Genomic DNA, 19,416 nt, shown 5'->3' on the forward strand with positions numbered 1-19,416 from the left:
AAGTCTGGTGTGATTCTGATAGGTCTCCCTTTATATGTTACTTGACCTTTTTCCCTTACTGCTTTTAATATTCTTTCTTTATTTTGTGCGTTTGGTGTTTTGACAATTATGTGACGGGAGGTGTTTCTTTTCTGGTCCAATCTATTTGGAGTTCTGTAGGCTTCTTGTATGTCTATGGGTATCTCTTTTTTTAGGTTAGGGAAGTTTTCTTCTATGATTTTGTTGAAGATATTTACTGGTCCTTTGAGCTGGGAGTCTTCACTCTCTTCTATACCTATTATCCTTAGGTTTGATCTTCTCATTGAGTCCTGGATTTCCTGTATGTTTTGGACCAGTAGCTTTTTCTGCTTTACATTATCTTTGACAGTTGAGTCAATGATTTCTATGGAATCTTCTGCTCCTGAGATTCTCTCTTCCATCTCTTGTATTCTGTTGGTGAAGCTTGTATCTACAGCTCCTTGTCTCTTCTTTAGGTTTTCTATATCCAGGGTTGTTTCCATGTGTTCTTTCTTGATTGCTTCTATTTCCATTTTTAATTCCTTCAACTGTTTGATTGTGTTTTCCTGGAATTCTTTCAGGGATTTTTGTGTCTCCTCTCTATGGGCTTCTACTTGTTTATTTATGTTTTCCTGGAATTCTTTCAGGGATTTTTGCGATTCTTTCAGGCGTTTTTGCGATTCCTCTCTGTAGGCTTCTACTTGTTCTCTAAGGGAGTTCTTCATGTCTTTCTTGAAGTCCTCCAGCATCATGATCAAAAATGATTTTGAAACTAGATCTTGCTTTTCTGGTGTGTTTGGATATTCCATGTTTGTTTTGATGGGAGAATTGGGCTCCGATGGTGCCATGTAGTCTTGGTTTCTGTTGCTTGGGTTCCTGCGCTTGCCTCTCGCCATCAGATTATCTCTAGTGTTACTTTGTTCTGCTATTTCTGACAGTGGCTAGACTGTCCTATAAGCCTGTGTGTCAGGAGTGCTGTAGACCTGTTTTCCTCTCTTTCAGTCAGTTATGGGGACAGAGTGTTCTGCTTTCGGGCGTGTAGTTTTTCCTCTCTACAGGTCTTCAGCTGTTCCTGTGGGCCTGTGTCTTGAGTTCACCAGGCAGCTTTCTTGCAGCAGAAAATTTGGTCTTACCTGTGGTCCTGAGGCTCAAGTTCGCTCGTGGGGTGCTGCCCAGGGGCTCTCTGCAGCGGCAGCAACCAGGAAGACCTGTGCCGCCCCTTCTGGGAGCTTCAGTGCACCAGGGTTCCAGATGGTCTTTGGCTTTTTCCTCTGACGTCCGAGATGTGTGTGCAGGGAGCAGTCTCTTCTAGTTTCCCAGGCTTGTCTGCCTCTCTGAAGGTTTAGCTCTCCCTCCCACGGGATTTGGGTGCAGAGAACTGTTTATCCGGTCTGTTTCTTTCGGGTTCCTGCGGTGTCTCAGGCAGGGGTCCTGCCGCTCCTGGGCCCTCCCCCACGGGAGCCCAGAGGCCTTATACAGTTTCCTCTTGGGCCAGGGATGTGGGCAGGGGTGAGCAGTGTTGGTGGTCTCTTCCGCTCTGCAGCCTCAGGAGTGCCCACCTGACCAGGCGGTTGGGTCTCTCTCTCACCGGGTCTGGGAGCAGAGAGCTGCTGCGGGCCGGGATCCTCGGGTGTGGGACTTCCGGTAAACACAGAACGTGCCCGGTCCTAGAGAAATTCTGCTTCCGTGTGTCCCAAGCTCACCAGGCAGCTTTCTTGCAGCAGAAAATTTGGTCTTACCTGTGGTCCCGAGGCTCAGGTTCGCTCGTGAGGTGCTGCCCAGGGGCTCTCTGCAGCGGCAGCAACCAGGAAGTGCGGTTCTTTACTTCAGAAAAATTCTCAAGCAACCTGAGCACTGGTTATGAATCATGATGACTCCCTAGGGCAGGGCTGACTAGAAAGAGAGGGCTAAGAACATGTCCTGGTGGACCAGGATTCATATCATACTGTTTGTTTCCTTAAATTAAGTCTGTGGTCTTCCCTTTGGACTATGTGCGTGTAATGCCCATAGTCAAATTGCAATGGACAGGGAGCAATATTGACAGAGATATAATCCTATGGGAGGCATATGGGATGTTAAGGGGAAAGAGAAAGGGAGGTATAGTATTGATATAGGAACTATATAGGACATATGGAATCCACCCACAACAGAAGGTCCTGTGACATCATTCTTAACTTACTTTGTCCCCTATGCCCACCTTCCAACAAATGAATTACTTAGTTTCTTCACGGGAGTCATGCTTGCCTTCAGATAATCCTTGTTTGTACCAGCCCCCAAGCATTAAAGGGCCCTCGAGGTCACACTCATCTGAGCATTCTGGTCTCTTCCAATATTTATCATTCTGTTGAATGGCAAGAACCTTAGGAATGGCAAAAAGTGTTTCAGGGCCATGGTGTTAAAGTCCCCTTTTCCTCGGTGATTATACAGACCTCAAAATGTCTCAGAAGAGCCCCTTTCCCCTGAGGGATATCACTCTGAGGAATGTTTCCCCTGTGGTTAAATTTGACCTGGTAAATCAGTTCACAAAAACATGTGAGTTCTGTCCCTGACAAATGTTTGGGGAGAAGTTGAGAAGAAAGATATAGTAGTCCCTGCCTCAGCCTTCGAACCTTCTTCAGGAGAAATCTGGAGAGGCAGAAGAAAGGACCACAAGCTCTCTGGTTATTTCTGTCACCCCCACTGTGACTGTCACCAGCACAAAGCATCAACCAGTAAGAGGAGTTGAGTCTAAACTTTCTGCCCATTCTTCATTGCTAATGTTACCTAGTCCTAAGTTTAGGAAGCTGTCTACCTACTGAGGGCTGAGAGAGTCCCGTGAGTGAATCACATTTCTGCTGCTTTAATGACTTCTTATTGAGCAATGAACACAATCATTGCAAAGCTGCACTGAAGATTTTCTTTGGAGGTTTAGCATGAAATGTTTTACTTAAGAGCTGTAACCTACCAGATGAATTCAAATTGACCCTAATGAGGATAGCTGCATTTGACAGCTGTGTGAAGCATCGCTAACACATGAGCCGAGGGTGAACAGCCAGTCAGAAAAGATAGGCTCAGACATGCACAGCACATCCTGTCCCAATCCTAATTAGTGTTCTGAAGGAGGAAGGGAGGAAAGGATGCTACCAGCTCCAGGCAGGAGGAGAGACTGTGTAACGAGATAGGATATCATTAGGTGGTACTTTATTTCGCTAAGTGCAAGCTAATGACTCTGAGAGTTACTATTACAAAACAACAAATGAAGTTCTGACACTTTGACAGAGAAACTTCTATTTGACTAAGCTGGTCTTATGACTGGTATGAAGTCGGTCCAGTCCGAGGCCTGTCTGGATTCATTTGTGGGATATTTTCTCTTTCTATGTCTACTTTCTACATGCTGATGATGTCAGCCAGTATTAAAAGAAAGCCTTAGTTTATGTCTCTGACTCAATCTTTCTTTTGAGCTTCTCGAATGAGGATGCGTCTCTCCTTTCATACCCAACATCTCAAACATAGCTGGTCCAAAGCTGACATTCTGACTTTGTCTCACATAGTCGGCTGTAAGGGTGGCTTCCTTCATTTTGATTGATGTGTCAAAGCAATCAGTCTTGATGCCTTCTCTGACACTCTAATTAGCCAATCCTATTGACTGCCACATGTCACTAAATATTAGAAGCACAGTAATATGTAAAGAAAAGAGGTTTATGTAGCTGTCAGTTAGGGAGGCTTCTGGTGAGGAAGTCACAGTAGGTGCATCCTGATGGCAGAAGTGTATGTGAGCCATAGCAGAGTGAAACCAGAAGCTGACAGACATTTCAAGGCCGTGCTTAGTCAGCTCATAACAAGTGATTCTTCTTGGAATCAAGTCACACTAGACCTACACCTCTAAATGAGCTGACCACCTCCCCCTGGGTCTCACCTCTTAAACTTTCCACCACTCAATACTAGCTATCGGGAGATGAAGTTAAATTTTCCTACCTCATCATTGCCTCCTAGAGACTAAGCTTCCAGCATGTATTCTTTTAGGGGTGACTCACAACATAGCAGCTATATTAAAATTACATCATGAATCTGGCCATTCCCACCAGGTTCTAAGCCACAAGGATGGGTAACTGGAGAGGTTTCATTACCTCCACTCTTACCTTCTATGCTCTCTGTTGAACACAGCAGTCTGTGATCCTGTTACATTGTAGCCAGATCACAGCTGAGGTTAAACCCTTCAAAGACTACTGTCTTTCAGAGAAAATGACAAAGTGTTACTACCTGCTTACTTACCAAGCTGCCATTTGTCTCAATTTATCTCCTTTTATACACTTCTATCACGTGATAGACTTTTCCTGAGGAGAGAAAACACATCTCTCTACTCATTCCAAAAATGAAAGCTACAGCAGGCCAAAGTGAACTAATGAGTTTTAATGTGAACAGAGTATAGGTGAGGGGCTGCTGTAAAGGTAGAGGGATGACTCAAAGACAGTTACATCACTGAGAAGCCCACTCCAACATTGGCTGTGACTCACAAAAGTCACCTTCCTCGAGTTCTTTAAGACTGTTTCCCCTGTAGCTTCATTGGTCTCTGCTTCTTCCAGGCAGCTTGGCTGCTCTAAGAGTCTCTAACTGGCTCTGCTGGTCTCAGAGTGCTTCTCAGCACTCCTACTGCTTATATAAACTTGATGGGTCTAGAAAATCTAGTCAATTTCAGGGACTTTCTGAAACTATTGAGTTGTTACTTCCTGAGTTTTAAGGGGCTTCCTGCAAAATGGAATGTTTTACCTTCTTTTAGAACATCCTGAGTCTTAAGGAGCTCCCTTCCAGGATGGAAGGTTTAATCTCAGAGGATGTTGCTATGTAACATAACTCAGGTCTTTCCATACTTCTGCCAAGTCCACTTTCCAGTAGGTTCACCAGCTAAGTATTGTGCCATGGCTTGCATGCCTTCTATGTGCACAGTACCCTTAATCCAGAAATGCATATGACTTTCACTGCATCTCAAACTTTGTTCAAAAGCTGCCTCCTCCCTAAGGGTGACCGTTATTGTGAAATGGTTCATCACTGTCAACTTACAATCACCTAGAAGTCAAGTCTCTGAGAGCGTCTGTGTGTTTTAAATCTCTTGTGTATGTGGTATGTTTGTGTATGTGCTTGTGTGTGCATGTGCAAGCTTGCTGGTATGTAACTGCATGGCCTCCCATGCTATGGTACACATATGGAGGTAATAGGATAGCTTCCAGTGTCAGGCCCTCACCTTCCACCCTGTGGGAGACAAGGCCTCTTTGTTGTCCATACATGCTATACATGCCCGGCTAGCTGGCAGTCCAGTTCTTAAGGTTATCTCCCATGTCTGCTGCTTCCCATGCCTGGATGGGCACCAGGGTTACAGATGTAACCCCCAGCCTCGCTTTGATATGGGTGCTGGGGGGGAGGCGCAAATTCAGGTCTTGGTACTTATATTGACCGACACCTTGCCACTTGAGCTCTCCAACTCTGACTTGAAGTAAACTTCGAAGCCAGTGTTCACATAAGGCAGAGGTCTAACTGACCAGACTCTCCAGTTCTCCCTCAAGCACCTCCCAGTCTAGAAAGTTTCCCTTTTGAATTTGCTCAGCAAGAGTCAGTCCCATGTCTTTCTAGATGAGGTTACTACTTGCTTAGGTCTCAATTTAATCTTGTTTTCCATTACAACAGAACCCCCTGCAATGATGACATCATAAAGGATGAGGTACAGGCTACCCTCAAAACCTGTGTCATTATCTGACTAGATATAGTAGTTACATTTAAAGAATATGATAGAACATTTGAGCAGTCCCAAGAATCAATTGTACCATCTGCCACTTCTCTGGTTTTGCTTTTTAAAACTGGGTCTATGTATACCAGGTTGGCCTTGAACTTGGACCAATCCTCCTGCCTCAGCCTCCAAGTGCTGGGATTCTAGGCATACTATAACAGGTTCATCTCTGTTTTAGTAAGTTCTATAATGGGCAATTTTTGATGACAAACTTTGGAGAGAATAGGCTTTCAAACTAATTTCAAATTCCAAAAAAGACCAAACTGAATTTGGAGAAGGAGAAAGAATGTAAAACAAAACAAATGTATTTTTACATGTGCTCGTACCTCTTTTGCCTGTGCAGTCTCCTCACCTGATGTGTCCACAGATACTCTTGAGCTCTGGAGTGTGAAGTCACATTCCAGCTCAGACATAAAAAGGAGTGTGTCCTCTCTGTATTACCTAACTGTAGGTCTTCTGCTCTGAGCTTAGAACACAGAGTTTTCCCATCTCATCTAAAGTCATGTATAGGCTAATAGTGCATATAGGTTCTTTGGACAATGCTAGGTGTCTCTTGCCCTCTGCTCTGCTCAGTGAGACATCATCTATAAGAGTCCTGCACCCAAGGCTTGGTTGCTGAGATGCCAGAGATGAATATAAGATATTTAAAAGTGAAACACTGGATTTTAAGCTGTCACATTGTGCAGAATCTTCTTTTACCTACTAGAAATGAAGGTGTTATTTCTGTCTTCCACCAAAACTACACCTTTTCTTCCAAGCACATGGTGGGACTGACCATGCTACTCCTTTGGAGATAGATGTGGTCAGTAGCTTGCTTTGGAATGATGAAATTTTAACCTGTAAGTGAGCTTCCACCTTTCTTTCTGCCATGACACCCAGGCACCAGGGATGTTGCCCTGAATTAGCTGCCGTGAGGGTGGAGCCTCCAGCTAGCCTTGGATCTTCTACAACAGGAACAAGACTTGTACCTGTATTGACAACACAGAGGAGTGATCACTGTGACCTACCCCAGCCAGAAGCTGAGCTGCCAGGCCCTTGGTAGCAAGCACTCATTTCGCCTAATGTAGATGGGTCCCTCAACTCAGATGGTTTAGACAGAGGTGTTTTAAGGGCTTTCAAGATCATAAGTGGTGGTAGTGCTCACCGTTAATCTCAGCTCTTGGAAAGCAAAGACAGGTGGATCTCTGTGAGTTTGAGGCCAGTCTGACCTACAGAGTGAGTTTCAGGACAGCCAAGGTGACACAGAAGAACCTGGTCTTGAAAAACAAAGAAATAAAAAATAAAAAATAAAAAAGAACTTCTGTTCCAAGCATTTGTCACATCCATGTTCCTTTCTGCCTTTTAGATGAAGATCTTTGACAGAAATAAAGATGGTCGTTTGGATCTTAATGACTTGGCAAGGTGAGTGGTGCAGAAAAGTGTCGAACTCCGAAGTTCCTGTTCCTGGGTCTGATGGTAGGATACACACATCCTTGAAATTTGAGAGCCACTCTTCCCTGGAGTCTAAGAAACCAGGTTCATCTTACTAAACCAACTGTGGTGCTTTTGAACCACTCTGGGTAACAGATTCCTTTGTGAAGATACCCAAATCTCCATCCTGCTTAAATACACCATGCATATGTTATTATATTATATTATATTATATTATATTATATTATATTATATTATATATACTAAGAATTCATGGATGGGTCATTGGTCGATTTTGCCCTCAGAGGACAGGAACTCAGTCCCACATTGGGATACCCTTCCAAATCCAAAATGTAGCAAAACAAAAGCAATAATGATGACAATGATAATAAAATAATAATAAATGAAAGAGAGAAAGAAACTTGAAGCTATTCATTGACTTTGGGAATGTTAAATTGTTAATTCGGAACAGTAAAAACTGATTAAACTTTAGTAGAGCTATCTCTCTGCTGGCCTTTGAGGGTTGACTACCCTGAGTTCTACCTGAAGGCTGAGGGGAAGGGGGAGGACGAGAACGGGAGCAACATAGCCCATGAGTGTGAGGTGACTTGGCACTGATGGTTTGCTATGTGTGTTGTCATGCAGCTTTCTACTACTGTAATGAAATGTCAGAGGTAGGCTAACTTAGAAAGAGAAAACATTTAATTATTTCACTGTTTCAGAGGCTGGCTATCAAAAAAGCATAACACAACTTCTAGGAAAAATTTCTTGGCTGTGTCATACCATGGTGGGGACATTTAGGTATTGTGTATCTCTGTGTGGTCCTCCATCCGTTTCTTGTTCTTGATGATGAATCCACAGCCTTTGAGTATGCTGGGCTCAGCCCCTGGTCTTGAAGGTTGTCTGTGAATAGAAACAATAGGAAGACTCTTGTCAGTCCTGGCCATAATACTTAGTCTGGTACACTAGATGGATTTCCATGCCTCCTAGGACCAGTTGTATTCCTAATGGACTCTCCACAGGACTGCCATCTGAATTTTGGTCACTTTGATGAAAAAGGGACACCGAGAGACCAGTCAAAGAAGAATAAGTGTTTCTCTCCATAGACCCAGCAACGGACCTCAACCCCATCCTTGTTTCTGCTCCCTCCACCTCACATGCTTTTCTTGAGCATTTGAGGCAACTCTACCCCAAGCAAAGTCAGAAAGATTTGAGAATTACTCCTAAGAAGAAAAGTCAGTGTCTGGAAGAGTCTTTGAAATCAGGGCAGTATAGGTGACAAGAGCTTTCAGTCTCATCGTTCCCTCCATTGAAGTCTGCCTAGTCTCTGCTTTCCATACAAATAGAAACAGAAAACGTAGCTCAGCACTACGTTGGTGCCTGGCATGTATAAGACTGTTAAGTTCAACTACACATATACACACTCACATGTGCACACACATACACATACAGATAGAGGTAAAGAGAAATATGAATATAAGTAGAATCATGCATGTGTTTTTCAGGTCTAGCTATGTTACTTGCAATAATGTGTGTCTATTGTGACTGACCATTGACCCAAGAATTTCTTGTTGTAGCTGGATAGTCTGCTGTATGTCTGTCATATTCTGCCCCTCTATCAGCTGACACACACTTTGTTCACATACTATGAACAGTACTGCTGTGTGAGTATGATGAGCCTCTCTTCTTGGTTATATTCTTAGAAGTAGACTTTTGGTTCATATGGTAATTCTATATTTAATTTTCCATGACAGTGCCAAGTAGAAACACCAGTCTCTGTGTGGCCTTGATGGCTGGAGATTTGTACTAACTTTTAAAGTGTAGAGTCCTCCATTTTTGTTCTTCTTAAAAGTCGTTCTGGTTCTTCTGGTCCTGTTTGCATATCTTGATGTAATTTTAGGTTCAGATAGTCAGTTTCTGCATAATGGCAACTCAGATTTCCATGGATTTTGCTCTGAATTTGCTGTTCAAATTGGGAAATATTGTCATCCTAACAACATTGTCTTCAACTTTACAAATGACAGTTATCTTTCCATCTTTCCAGGTCTTCAGTTTCTCTAGAAGATATTTTGGAGTTTTCAGTCTATAAGTTGAGCCTATTCTGTTCAATTTATTCTCAATTATTTGATCTTTTTTGATGATGTCATATATGGAATGGTACATTAAATCATGTCTTAGTTTTTTGTTTTTCTGTTGCTGTGCTAGAACACCAAGACCAAAAGCAATGTAAGCAGCTGTTTTGGTTTACAGTTGCAGAACGATAGACTCTAAGATGACTGGGAAAGCATGGTAGCAGGAACAGAAAGCTGCCTGGTCACACTCTCATTCACACACAGGAAGCAGTGAGAGAGAACAGGAAATGTGGTGAGGCTACAAGATCCTCAAAACACTCCTTCAGTGATGTACTACCTCTGTCAAGGCTACACGTCTTTAAGGTTCCGAAACAGACCCCAAACAGCATGCCTAACAGGAGACCAAGTGTTCAAACACATGAGTCCACAGAGGGACATTTCTTTTCAAATCATCATAGTTCTGTTTTATTTTCCTTTTCTCCCCTCCCTCCCTCTCTTCCTCTCTCCCTCCCTCCTTTCTTCCCTTCCTGCTTTTCTTTTCTCCCTCCGCATTCATTTCTCCCTCCTGTTCTTTCATTTCTTTCTGATTTGATACAGAGTCTCCTTAGTCAGGCAGGCCAGCCTTATACTCACACTACTCCCACCTCAGCCTGTAGACTGCTGTAACAACAGGCATGTGTGTGTTTGCCTTGCTCATTTCTAGTGTACAGAAGTATAATCGAGTGTTCTGTGCAGAGTGCCTCTCATAACTGTGCTGCTCTTGTATATCAGCTTGAATAGGTTTGGGTTTGGGTTTTTGGATTTTATTGATGATTATGCCTCTTGCAAATAGCAATAGCTTGTTTTATCCTTTAAGTTTCGCTAATTTTTGCTTCTAACGGAGTTGTCAACAACCACACACTTACTGCAGTTACTGATGATGTCAGCATTTATGATGATGTTAGGATTTATGTTTGCTCTTTTTCTGAGTTTGATCTGTGTTATTGTTGTTCCTTTCTATGTTAAGTAGATATGTTTTAATGATCTTTTCATTCTCTTGTTTATTTCACTATTTACATATTTTGTGTTATTTTCTTAGTGTTTCTCTGGGGGCTTACCATTAACAAGTTGGATTAATAGCAGTTTATCAATATTATAGTAAATTTGTACTTGTTTACAGTTCCAGTCCCCCATGTTTGAAGAAAGCACAGCATTACATGCTGTGTACCCATCAACACCTATTTTTCTCTTTCTCTTTCTTTTGTCCTTCCTTCCTTCCTTCTTTTCTTTCTTTGATAGGCTATTGCTATGTGTTCAAGGGATTTCCCTGCTTTGGTCTATTGAGAAACTGGCAGTATGTGAAGCTGCCTGGGGTACACATGCTGAATAATTTCTTGATGGGGCTAAAATATTAAAACCAACAAAAAATTACATTCATTGTGCTTCTTTTCAAAATATGTATGTATGAGGGCTTTGGCAGCACGTATATGGGGAGTTGGCTGCATGTCTGTATGTCTGTATTGGCAGCATGTCTATGTCTGTATGAGGGCTTTGGCTGCATGTCTGTATGTCTGTATGGAGGCTCTGGCTGCATGTATGTAGTCTGTATGAGGGCTCTGGCTGCATGTATGTATGTCTATATGAGGGCTTTGGCAGCACGTATGTGGGGAGTTGGCTACATGTCTGTATGTCTGTATTGGCAGCATGTCTATGTCTGTATGAGGGCTTTGACTGCATGTCTGTATGTCTGTATGAGGGCTCTGGCTGCATGTCTGTATGTCTGTATGTTTTTATGGCTGCATGTATGTAGTCTGTGCATCAGTCATATGCTTATTGCCTTCAGAAGCTGGAAGAGGGCATCAGATCCCCAGAAACTGGAGTTACAGAAGGTTGTGAGCTGTCATGTACTGGGAATTGAAACTGTACCCTCTACCAGGCAACCTGTGCTCTTACCCACTGAGCTGTCTCTCCAGCCCCTCACCCTGCCTTTTGTTTGCTCTCGCATGCACCTGTACTATTGCTTTCTACTCTTCAGTGGACTTCAGTTTCTGCCTGGTGTCCCCTCATTTCAGACTGAGGAGTCTGTTTGCTTTTCCATACAGGACATATTTGTGGGTGATGATACTTTTGTTGTTCATTTCTTTGGTGGCATTTCTTAACTAGTTCCATGGAGTCTATTCTCTTCATCATGTGTATCCACTCAAGTCTCTTCTTGGGTAGCTCAATGGTCAATTCATGGCTGAAAAGAGATGGTTAGGTTTTTTTGTGGATGAAGTGGGAGCTGGGTATAGAGGCCTTGCTCATGATATGCTACTTCTTAACCATTAAGCCATAGTCTCAGGCAAAGACTTCCTTGGTGCAATGACTTCCAAATCTCTCCTCAGGGGCTCAGTGTACAGGTGGGAAAACAAAATGCTCCAACATTTCTTGTTCTTGCCATGATGTAGCTAGCTTTTCTGTTTGGGTTTTTGTTTTATTTGGGTTCCTTGAGACAGTGTCTTTGAAGATCAGGTTGTTTCAAACTTAAAAGTCTCCTGCTTCACTGTCCAGACCTATAGACTCGCACTACCACTCACTCCATGCTGATTCTTCCTTTTTTACAGAATGAGCACTCCCCAGACTGCCAAAGACTTTTGCTCTGACCATTCTGTTCAATTTTCTTATTGCATTTGTGGGGAGAACTTTCAGAAGCCTACAGTCTAATTTCCCATCAGGAAGGGTCTTTAACATTTTGTAGAGTGAAGGCTAATCTCTAGGAAGGCTTGCCTAGCATTCTCCTTGCATTATGTGCCTGTACTAATCGTCAGGATAATGTGGAAACCATCAACCTTTTCTTCTCTCTCCAGGCTCTGTATTTGCTGACTGATGGGAAAGTTAACAGAGGGTCATGTGGGTTCTATTCTTTTTCCCATTTAGGATTCTGGCTCTTCAGGAAAACTTCCTTCTTCAGTTTAAAATGGATGTAAGTGGTGACATTTCTTTTGATTGGTTTTTGCTACCCGTGCTTCTTTATATATCTGGAAAATATGCAGAGAAGGAACAAAAGGATGGTAAATTATTTATTTTTCTTGTCATTATGATAAATACCTGGTTAAAGTAAGTAGAAGGAGGAAAGATTACATTGGCTCACAGTTATAGGGATACAGTCCATAGTGACCATCGTGGTGGGGGAGGTTCCTGGTGGCAGGAGCTGCTTGTAACTGTGGACATGGGAGCTTGCTTACCTCTGAGGAGAACAGGAAGCAGAAATCCAGTAGGGAGTAGGGTTGTGCTATGTAATCTAAAAACTTATTGCTTGGTAATTTACTTTCTTCAACAATGCCCCCACCCCACCCCCATCTCCTAACAGTTCTATAAGCTCCCAAAACAGTCCTACCAGCTGACAAGTAACTGCAAACACATGACCCTGTGGGGGACATTTCCTCTTCAAACTATAGCAAAAGGCATCCATTTGTCTTTTAACTCTTTTAGAGGCTGGAGAAGCTCAAAGTGGAGTCAAGAAACTTTAAGGGTTGTTGACTCAAAGTTGATACAGATTACCCAGCATCCCACGGAGTTATACACCTGTGGCTATGTGCTACTGTACTGACATAATGTTTTCTTCACACCTAGGCTTCTTCTACTGAGGAAAGGAAGAGGGACTTTGAGAAAATCTTTGCCCATTATGATGTTGTAAGTGAGCCTCATGCTGTGAAGCCGTCTCTAGGTAGAAAGCCCAGTTTGTTCCTGTGTGACACTGCTGTACCAACAAGGTCTAAACTGAGACAATGAATTGCAGTCCCCTGTAGGTGTTGTTAGGTAGGCCAGGCTGCCCATCTTCTCTATATGAACAGACGACTGGGTAGAGAATGGGCAAAACTGATTTATCATTAAACAGGGATGAACTCATGATTCTATTTTACCTCATAAAAATATGAGAAAGAGTCTTTTTTGTAAGACAAGACATCCATTTATTGTGTGTGCAAAAAGAAACAAACAAACAGAAAAATCCTCCCTATCCAACTAAAGGACTGAGGCACAGTCATTTCTGCCTGGTGGAACATGGCTTCTCTTATAGAGTAAGTGACAGCCATTCTTCAGGTAGGGATAGTCATTCTAAAACAGCAAATGGTACAGGGTTGAATTTCTAGAGATAAAGGTGGGATAATATGAGAAAGAGGAAAAATGAGCAAAAAGGTGGAAAAGGTCTAAGAACCCTGTCCATGAAATTAATGTCCCAGAATAACCAGGCTGCATTCTGAACACAAGCACTAAGGGGGGAGGGGGGGCAGCACCTGGCTATTTAGGGTGTGTCTGTTGCTCAGCTTTCCTTCTGGACTGGTCAGCTCTGTGAGCTGGGGTGGGTACCTCAGCTTCTGTATTCTCCCCACCTTCCCCCGACCCCAGCTGTAAAGCTAGGGTGATTAGAATAAGAATGGATCTGATGGCGCTAAGTTAGCTAAGTGAGCTAAGTGAACTCCAGGAGCCTTTACAGAAGAGCTCAGCATGCAGCAGGACTGCTAGTGAATCCAGCCAAGGAAACCAAGTTTCAAAACAACACCTTAAAAGTTGAGGACAAAGAAAACATGAAGAGAACAGACAGTATACAGGATTGCTGATTCTTGCCTCTTAACCCAGAACTCTGGAGGTCGAGGCAGCAGGATTTACTGAGTTCAAGACTAGTGTGGATTACAGTGAGACATTGTCTCAAAAATTAAGAGATAGGGAGAGGCTAGAGAGATGGTTTGGTGGTTAACAGAAACAGCTGCTCCTCGGGAAGACCCATGGTTCAATTCCCAGCACCCACATGGCAGCTCACAAGTGTCTGTAACTCTTATTCTAGAGGATCTGGTACCCTCTTCCAGTCACGACAGGCACAAGGCACACAACAGTGCATAGATATATAGACAAACAAAACACCCCCACACAGAAAATAAAAATAAATATGTTGAAAACTTTGTGAAGTAGAAAGCATTATTATCTCAGATACTTCAGGACAAAATGGACACATTGGAGTGTCTGGGCTTCATTTTACTTTCGTGTTGACAATAGATTACAGAATGAGTAGGAAGAAAACATCTTATATACAAAAAAAAAAACAATGTTTCATATATTGATTTAAAATTTAAAATTTTACGCTATTTAAAATTTACACTTTCAGCAATCACTAAATGATTGTTCTGTCATAATGCAAGCATTTTAAATATTCAGCCTGTCCCTTTAAGGGCCATTGCTATGCAATTAACACTTACCCCAACAGAAGCCTTCATTTGGGAAGCAGATGGCAGTAAGTTTCATGTCAATGTTATTTGCTGAGGAGAACAGAGCAATGGTTCCTTATTTGGGGGCAGGAAGCTATTGATGAAGGATTCTTTTCATTCCTGCAGGGCACTCATATCCCATGAGGCTAAAACACAGAACATTTCATTCCTAAATTGGTTGGCAGTTACAAATGAACACTGACTGGCTGATTTGTCAAATTTATTATTTAGCTTTTCAAATTACGATAATGATATTTAAGTGGTTGGATTTTTTTTTATCTTTCAGAGTAAAACTGGAGCCCTGGAAGGCCCAGAAGTGGATGGATTTGTCAAAGACATGATGGAACTGGTCCAGGTGAGTTCAGGAGTCTGGAAGGGTTAGTCCCATCATGCATTGGGTTTGACACTGTGACAAATTGCATTATTTCTGAGAATGAGTGAGGGTGAAGATTAATACTGGAGAGAAAGGTCCAGAGGCATTTCCATTTAATAACCATTGATATTCTATGAGACTCAACAAATTCCTTTTGTTTTCTTTAGGATACATGAGTTAAAATAACATATACTCAACACAGAACTGTCTTTTAACCATCATTTTAAAGTCATTTGCTTTACCCAAATAGTCCAGTATTACTGTGTATTTTACTGTTTTATTTTTCAGCTGCCCGATGTCTTTTCTCCCCTTTACTTGCCTCTCTCAGACTTGCTTATTATTATAACTACAGTTCTAAATTTAATTTCATATAACGTGTTTTGCATCAAGGGCTTTTTGAACATCTAGCCTAGGATGGGCACTTCCTCTTAGGTATGGCTGAGGCTTGGGCTGAGATAATTTAGGTTTTAATATAGCACACAGCCATTTTCTGTAGGGTCGACAATGTTCTTAAAAAGGTAATCTCCTTCTTTTGAACTTTACTCTCTGTACTGGTTTATAATCTCCTTAGGCAGACAATTCCAGCTTCTCTTTCTCTAGGGAGCAGTGTAGACAGTGGATTTAGTCGCCTTTGTACTTAGGGATTACTTTGAAGTACATTATTAGATGCACAATGACTGCATCCTGGCTGTCCCAGACAGCAACAAATTAGAGTAACAGTTGTTAATTACATTGAGTCTCAGAATAATTTGCATATATGATTAAGATGAGGAAACCTTGCAGTGGTTATCATTTTTTTTTTTTTGCACAGAGCTCCAGAAAGTTGACATTCTGTGACTGAGCAGACACAGGCACAATTCTATCTGACATCCACTCAGGATCACTGACTGGTACATCTTCTGGGCTCCCAACTTATTGTCCTCCTCACAGTGATCCCTCAACTGTTCCCCCCTTTGTTCCATGGCTTTAGCTGTTCTCCCCCTTGTCCTCTGGCTCCTGCTGAAATACATGCATTTCCCTGTCAGAATAAATGACAGATATTTGTATGGTGTTTCCTTTTGAAATGATAGTTAAAGGACAATCCCGCTTTGTCTACTACCTCTTCTATAGCTTAAGTAATGGGAACAAAGGAATTATCTCTGGTATATTAAAGTTTCATGGCAGATGGATTGATCCAACTTGAGTGTTAGTTTGCTCTGATGGACTCAATGCTATGGCTTGCTGCCTAGGTTCCTCTGTGTCACAGAATCAGGGTCCTAACTGATTTTAGGCCTGTGGATTCCTTAATCAGGCATGGAGCTTATGCTGCTATTCCTCCCATGGTCTTGACACAAGGATGAGTCTCACATGTGGAAGTAAAATAGATCTATTCTGAAATCCTCTCCCTCCTGTGTAGAACTTGGAAAGCATTCTCCAGACACTTCATGTCTTAGTTAGGGCTTTATTGCTGTGAAGAAACACCATGACCAAGGCAACTCTTAAAAAGGACAACATTTAGTTAGGGCTGGCTTACAGTTTCAGAAGTTTAGTTCATTATCATAGTGTGGGAAGCATGGCAGCATGCAGGTAGCATGGTGCTAGGGGATCTGAGATTCTCTATCTTCATCCCAAGGCTGCTAGGAGAGTACTGTTTTCCATAGGCAGTGAGGAGGAGGCTTTCTTCCACATTGGGTAAAGCTTGAACATAGGCCCTCAAAGCCTAGAGATGCTGTAGACAGCTACCATAGTCCCTGAAGACAAAATGACTCCCCCAAAGTAACACACTTAGTGTCTGATCCTCCTCCCACATCGCCTACTATCTGTTCTCCTCTTCCTTCCTTCTTGCTTGAAAAATTTTCTTCTGATGACACATATGCATTGTTGTCCCATTTGAGATCAGTTATTTATGACTTGATACTGTGAACAAGTTTCTTAAGCCTTCTGTTGCCTGACCTGTCACCCACAAGAGATGTCCAGTGAGACCTGCCTTCCAAGGATAAGTGGTATCTGTAGACAGCTATCATAGTCCCTGGAGACAAAATGACTCCCCCAAAGTATCAGTCTTTGTTACTGTTTTAGAGCAAATTGGCCATCATCATTCGAGTGCATTCCTGAGCTGGAAAATTATAAAAATATGGGAGGGAGTTTCCCAAAGGAATCTTTACTCAATGGATGACCATGCCATACAGGATAATCTTGACTGAAATCCAAGTGTGCCAAAGGCATGCATGACAGCCTCAAAGACAGGATGTTTGTGTCCAAGGGCAACTGATAACACCATAATTTTAAAGCATTTGCCTCCTTTTCTGATTTTTAAATTATTTCTACATATAAAAATGTTGAAGAGCTGGAGTCACAGTACAGCAATTAAGACCACCCTTGGCTCTTGGAGAGGACCAGCATGTGGTCTCCAATAACCACACTCGGTGGCTCACAACCACCCTATCACTTAGGGTGATAACTCCAGCTCCAGGGGATCTGATAACCTCTCTGTCCTCCTTGGACATTGTGCATATGTACACATACACAATACCACACATATACACAAACATACATGCACACATACAAGTAAAAATAATTAAATCCTTAAAAGTCATTAAAATTATCAAAAATAAAATAAAGTAAAATTTAAGAAGCCAAGGAGACTAGAGCCTAAGAATTCTTGTCCTAGGCTGTCTGCCTGGTATTCCAGGCCCAGGCTCACCACTGGCTGGCAAGGTGATCACGGGTATCAGCATCTACAGACTTCAGCTTCTTCTCCTGCTTGTTTTTTATTTTGCTTGTCATGATTGGGATTGAAGGCTGGACCTCACATATTCTCAGCAAGCACTTTGTGACTGAGCTGAAGTCCAAGCCTATTCTTATTTATAGTTTGAAACAGAATCTCACTAAGTTGGCTGGGCTGACCTTGAGTACCATATATAGCTCAGGCCTATGATGTTTAGAACATGTCCAGGGTCTGTGAGCCAGGATACCTAGCACAGAGCCTGGGGCATGCTGACTGATGGGCTAAATACCCTTTTACATTCCAGCTTTCATTCTTTCAGGAAGCTGGAATGTAAAAGGGGTGGGGTGGGATAAAAGCCTAATGGTGACATTGAGGGATGCAGTAATCTCACATAAATCCACACACAGGACCAAGCACCAGCTATGGGTATGCCTGGAGTCAGAGGATCAGTTTCAAAATACTCCAACTCCCAAGGCGCCTGAGAGGCAGATCATTAGTTTTCAATCTGCTGTACTGGGGCTGGTCTCAGGTGGTCATTTGAGGTGGAGGAGAGAAAAGGTCTTCATTTAAAATGAAAGCTGCTCATTTGCTTCTGGCTGCCTCTGAAAGATCCCCAAAGGGAGACCCTTACTCAAGTCTCGGGAAGTCTCGGACCCCAGACACATGAGAGACCATCTTGATGCAATGCGCAGAGGCGAGGTTTATTTCGGAGAGCTCCGGGTCGACAGGTATCCCACACAGGAGACAGAGGTGTCGACCCTGAGTGGCTGGGAGAAGGGCTTTTTAAAGGAAGAAGTCACAAGTCCCAGGAGATGAGGGGATGTCAAAAGGAAATACCAAAAAATGTCACAAGGGGACACTCTCAAAGTCACAGGATTGTTCTTAAGACTCTAGGGTTTAAATCAGGGGAAAGGTCAAGCCCTCATTCTCCTGAGAACAGATCTTGATTCCTGTCCTTTAGGGTAAATGTCAGAGTTGATGAAGCATCTGTGTCTGATACACATCTGGTTAGGCTTCGGCCCCGGTTTCCTGGAATACTATCTGCAGGACACAATGGCTGGAACATTATCTGTAGGGCACAATGGGGGCTTGAACAAACATCACAGGGGTAGAACAGAACCAGTTACTCATTTACCCACGTCCAGTGACATACGGAGGGTCAGTGAGTCTGTACCAGTCCTTCTGCATTTTTAACCATCTGTCTTCCTGAGTTAGATCCTGTTGCTGAGTTTTGAGCTAATTTAAAACTCTATCTCTCACCTCTTGAGTCAGCAAGGCAGGCAAGTCTTTATGGTGCTTCTTGTGCAACTGGCTGAACATCTAAGACACATTTCTTTGAGCTGCAACACACGCCCACCTACTACTAAGCCCCAGGAAACTGTAATTTTTGAGCACACTGAAAGGAACCTGGCAGTAATGCATTTCACTTCACTCCTGTAATCTGATGATTTGCAGAGGTGTGAGAGGTCTGGCCCCTCCCACTCCCGACCCTGCTCTGCTCCTCCATTTGCTACTCTTTTCTCTCCTCCTGTTTGAGGACAGAGCCACAGTCAGGAACACATGCTGTGTCAGTCAGGCATTCTCCCGGAATGGAGTGTAGATTAGCCCTACTGGTTGTGACTCTCTAGTTTGGGAATGGAAAGCTTTATCCCCTATTGAAGTGTTTTGTTTTGTTGTTTGTTTTTTTTTTTTTTGTTTTGTTTTATTTATTTATTTTTTAGAGGTTTCTTTGAAAGTAAAGAAAGCATGGACAGGGCTGGGGTGGGGATGGGAGTCAGGAGTGCTTCCCAGGGGCTCAGAAGTCTCTCAAGTAAAGCTGCCTTTTCCCCCCCTCTTAAAACAACTCAAGCAACTAAGAAGAATGAAATCAGATTCACTGA

At 42.7% G+C, this 19,416-nt stretch overlaps 1 protein-coding gene and 1 long non-coding RNA gene across 10 annotated transcripts in view; one reads left to right on the plus strand and one right to left on the minus strand.

The window, feature by feature from the left end:
- Scgn (secretagogin, EF-hand calcium binding protein) overlaps positions 1 to 19,416 on the plus strand; it is a 42,134-nt gene that overhangs the window by 21,083 nt on the left and 1,635 nt on the right. For 3 of the 9 annotated variants that reach the window (XM_087590638.1, XM_087590639.1, NM_201561.2), the window contains 4 exon segments: positions 7,101 to 7,156; positions 12,133 to 12,178; positions 12,829 to 12,888; positions 14,743 to 14,811. In XM_087590638.1, coding sequence (XP_087446764.1) covers positions 7,101 to 7,156; positions 12,133 to 12,178; positions 12,829 to 12,888; positions 14,743 to 14,811 — 231 coding nt within the window. 9 annotated transcript variants of the gene reach the window in all.
- LOC100909739 (uncharacterized) lies at positions 7,846 to 17,621 on the minus strand. The gene is given in 3 exon segments (NR_190681.1): positions 7,846 to 8,068; positions 14,448 to 14,602; positions 17,513 to 17,621. It is a non-coding gene; the product is annotated as an uncharacterized LOC100909739 (long non-coding RNA).

The sequence above is a fragment of the Rattus norvegicus genome, chromosome 17, assembly GCF_021556685.1.
Source record: "Rattus norvegicus strain SHRSP/BbbUtx chromosome 17, alternate assembly SHRSP_T2T, whole genome shotgun sequence".
NCBI lineage: Eukaryota > Metazoa > Chordata > Mammalia > Rodentia > Muridae > Rattus > Rattus norvegicus.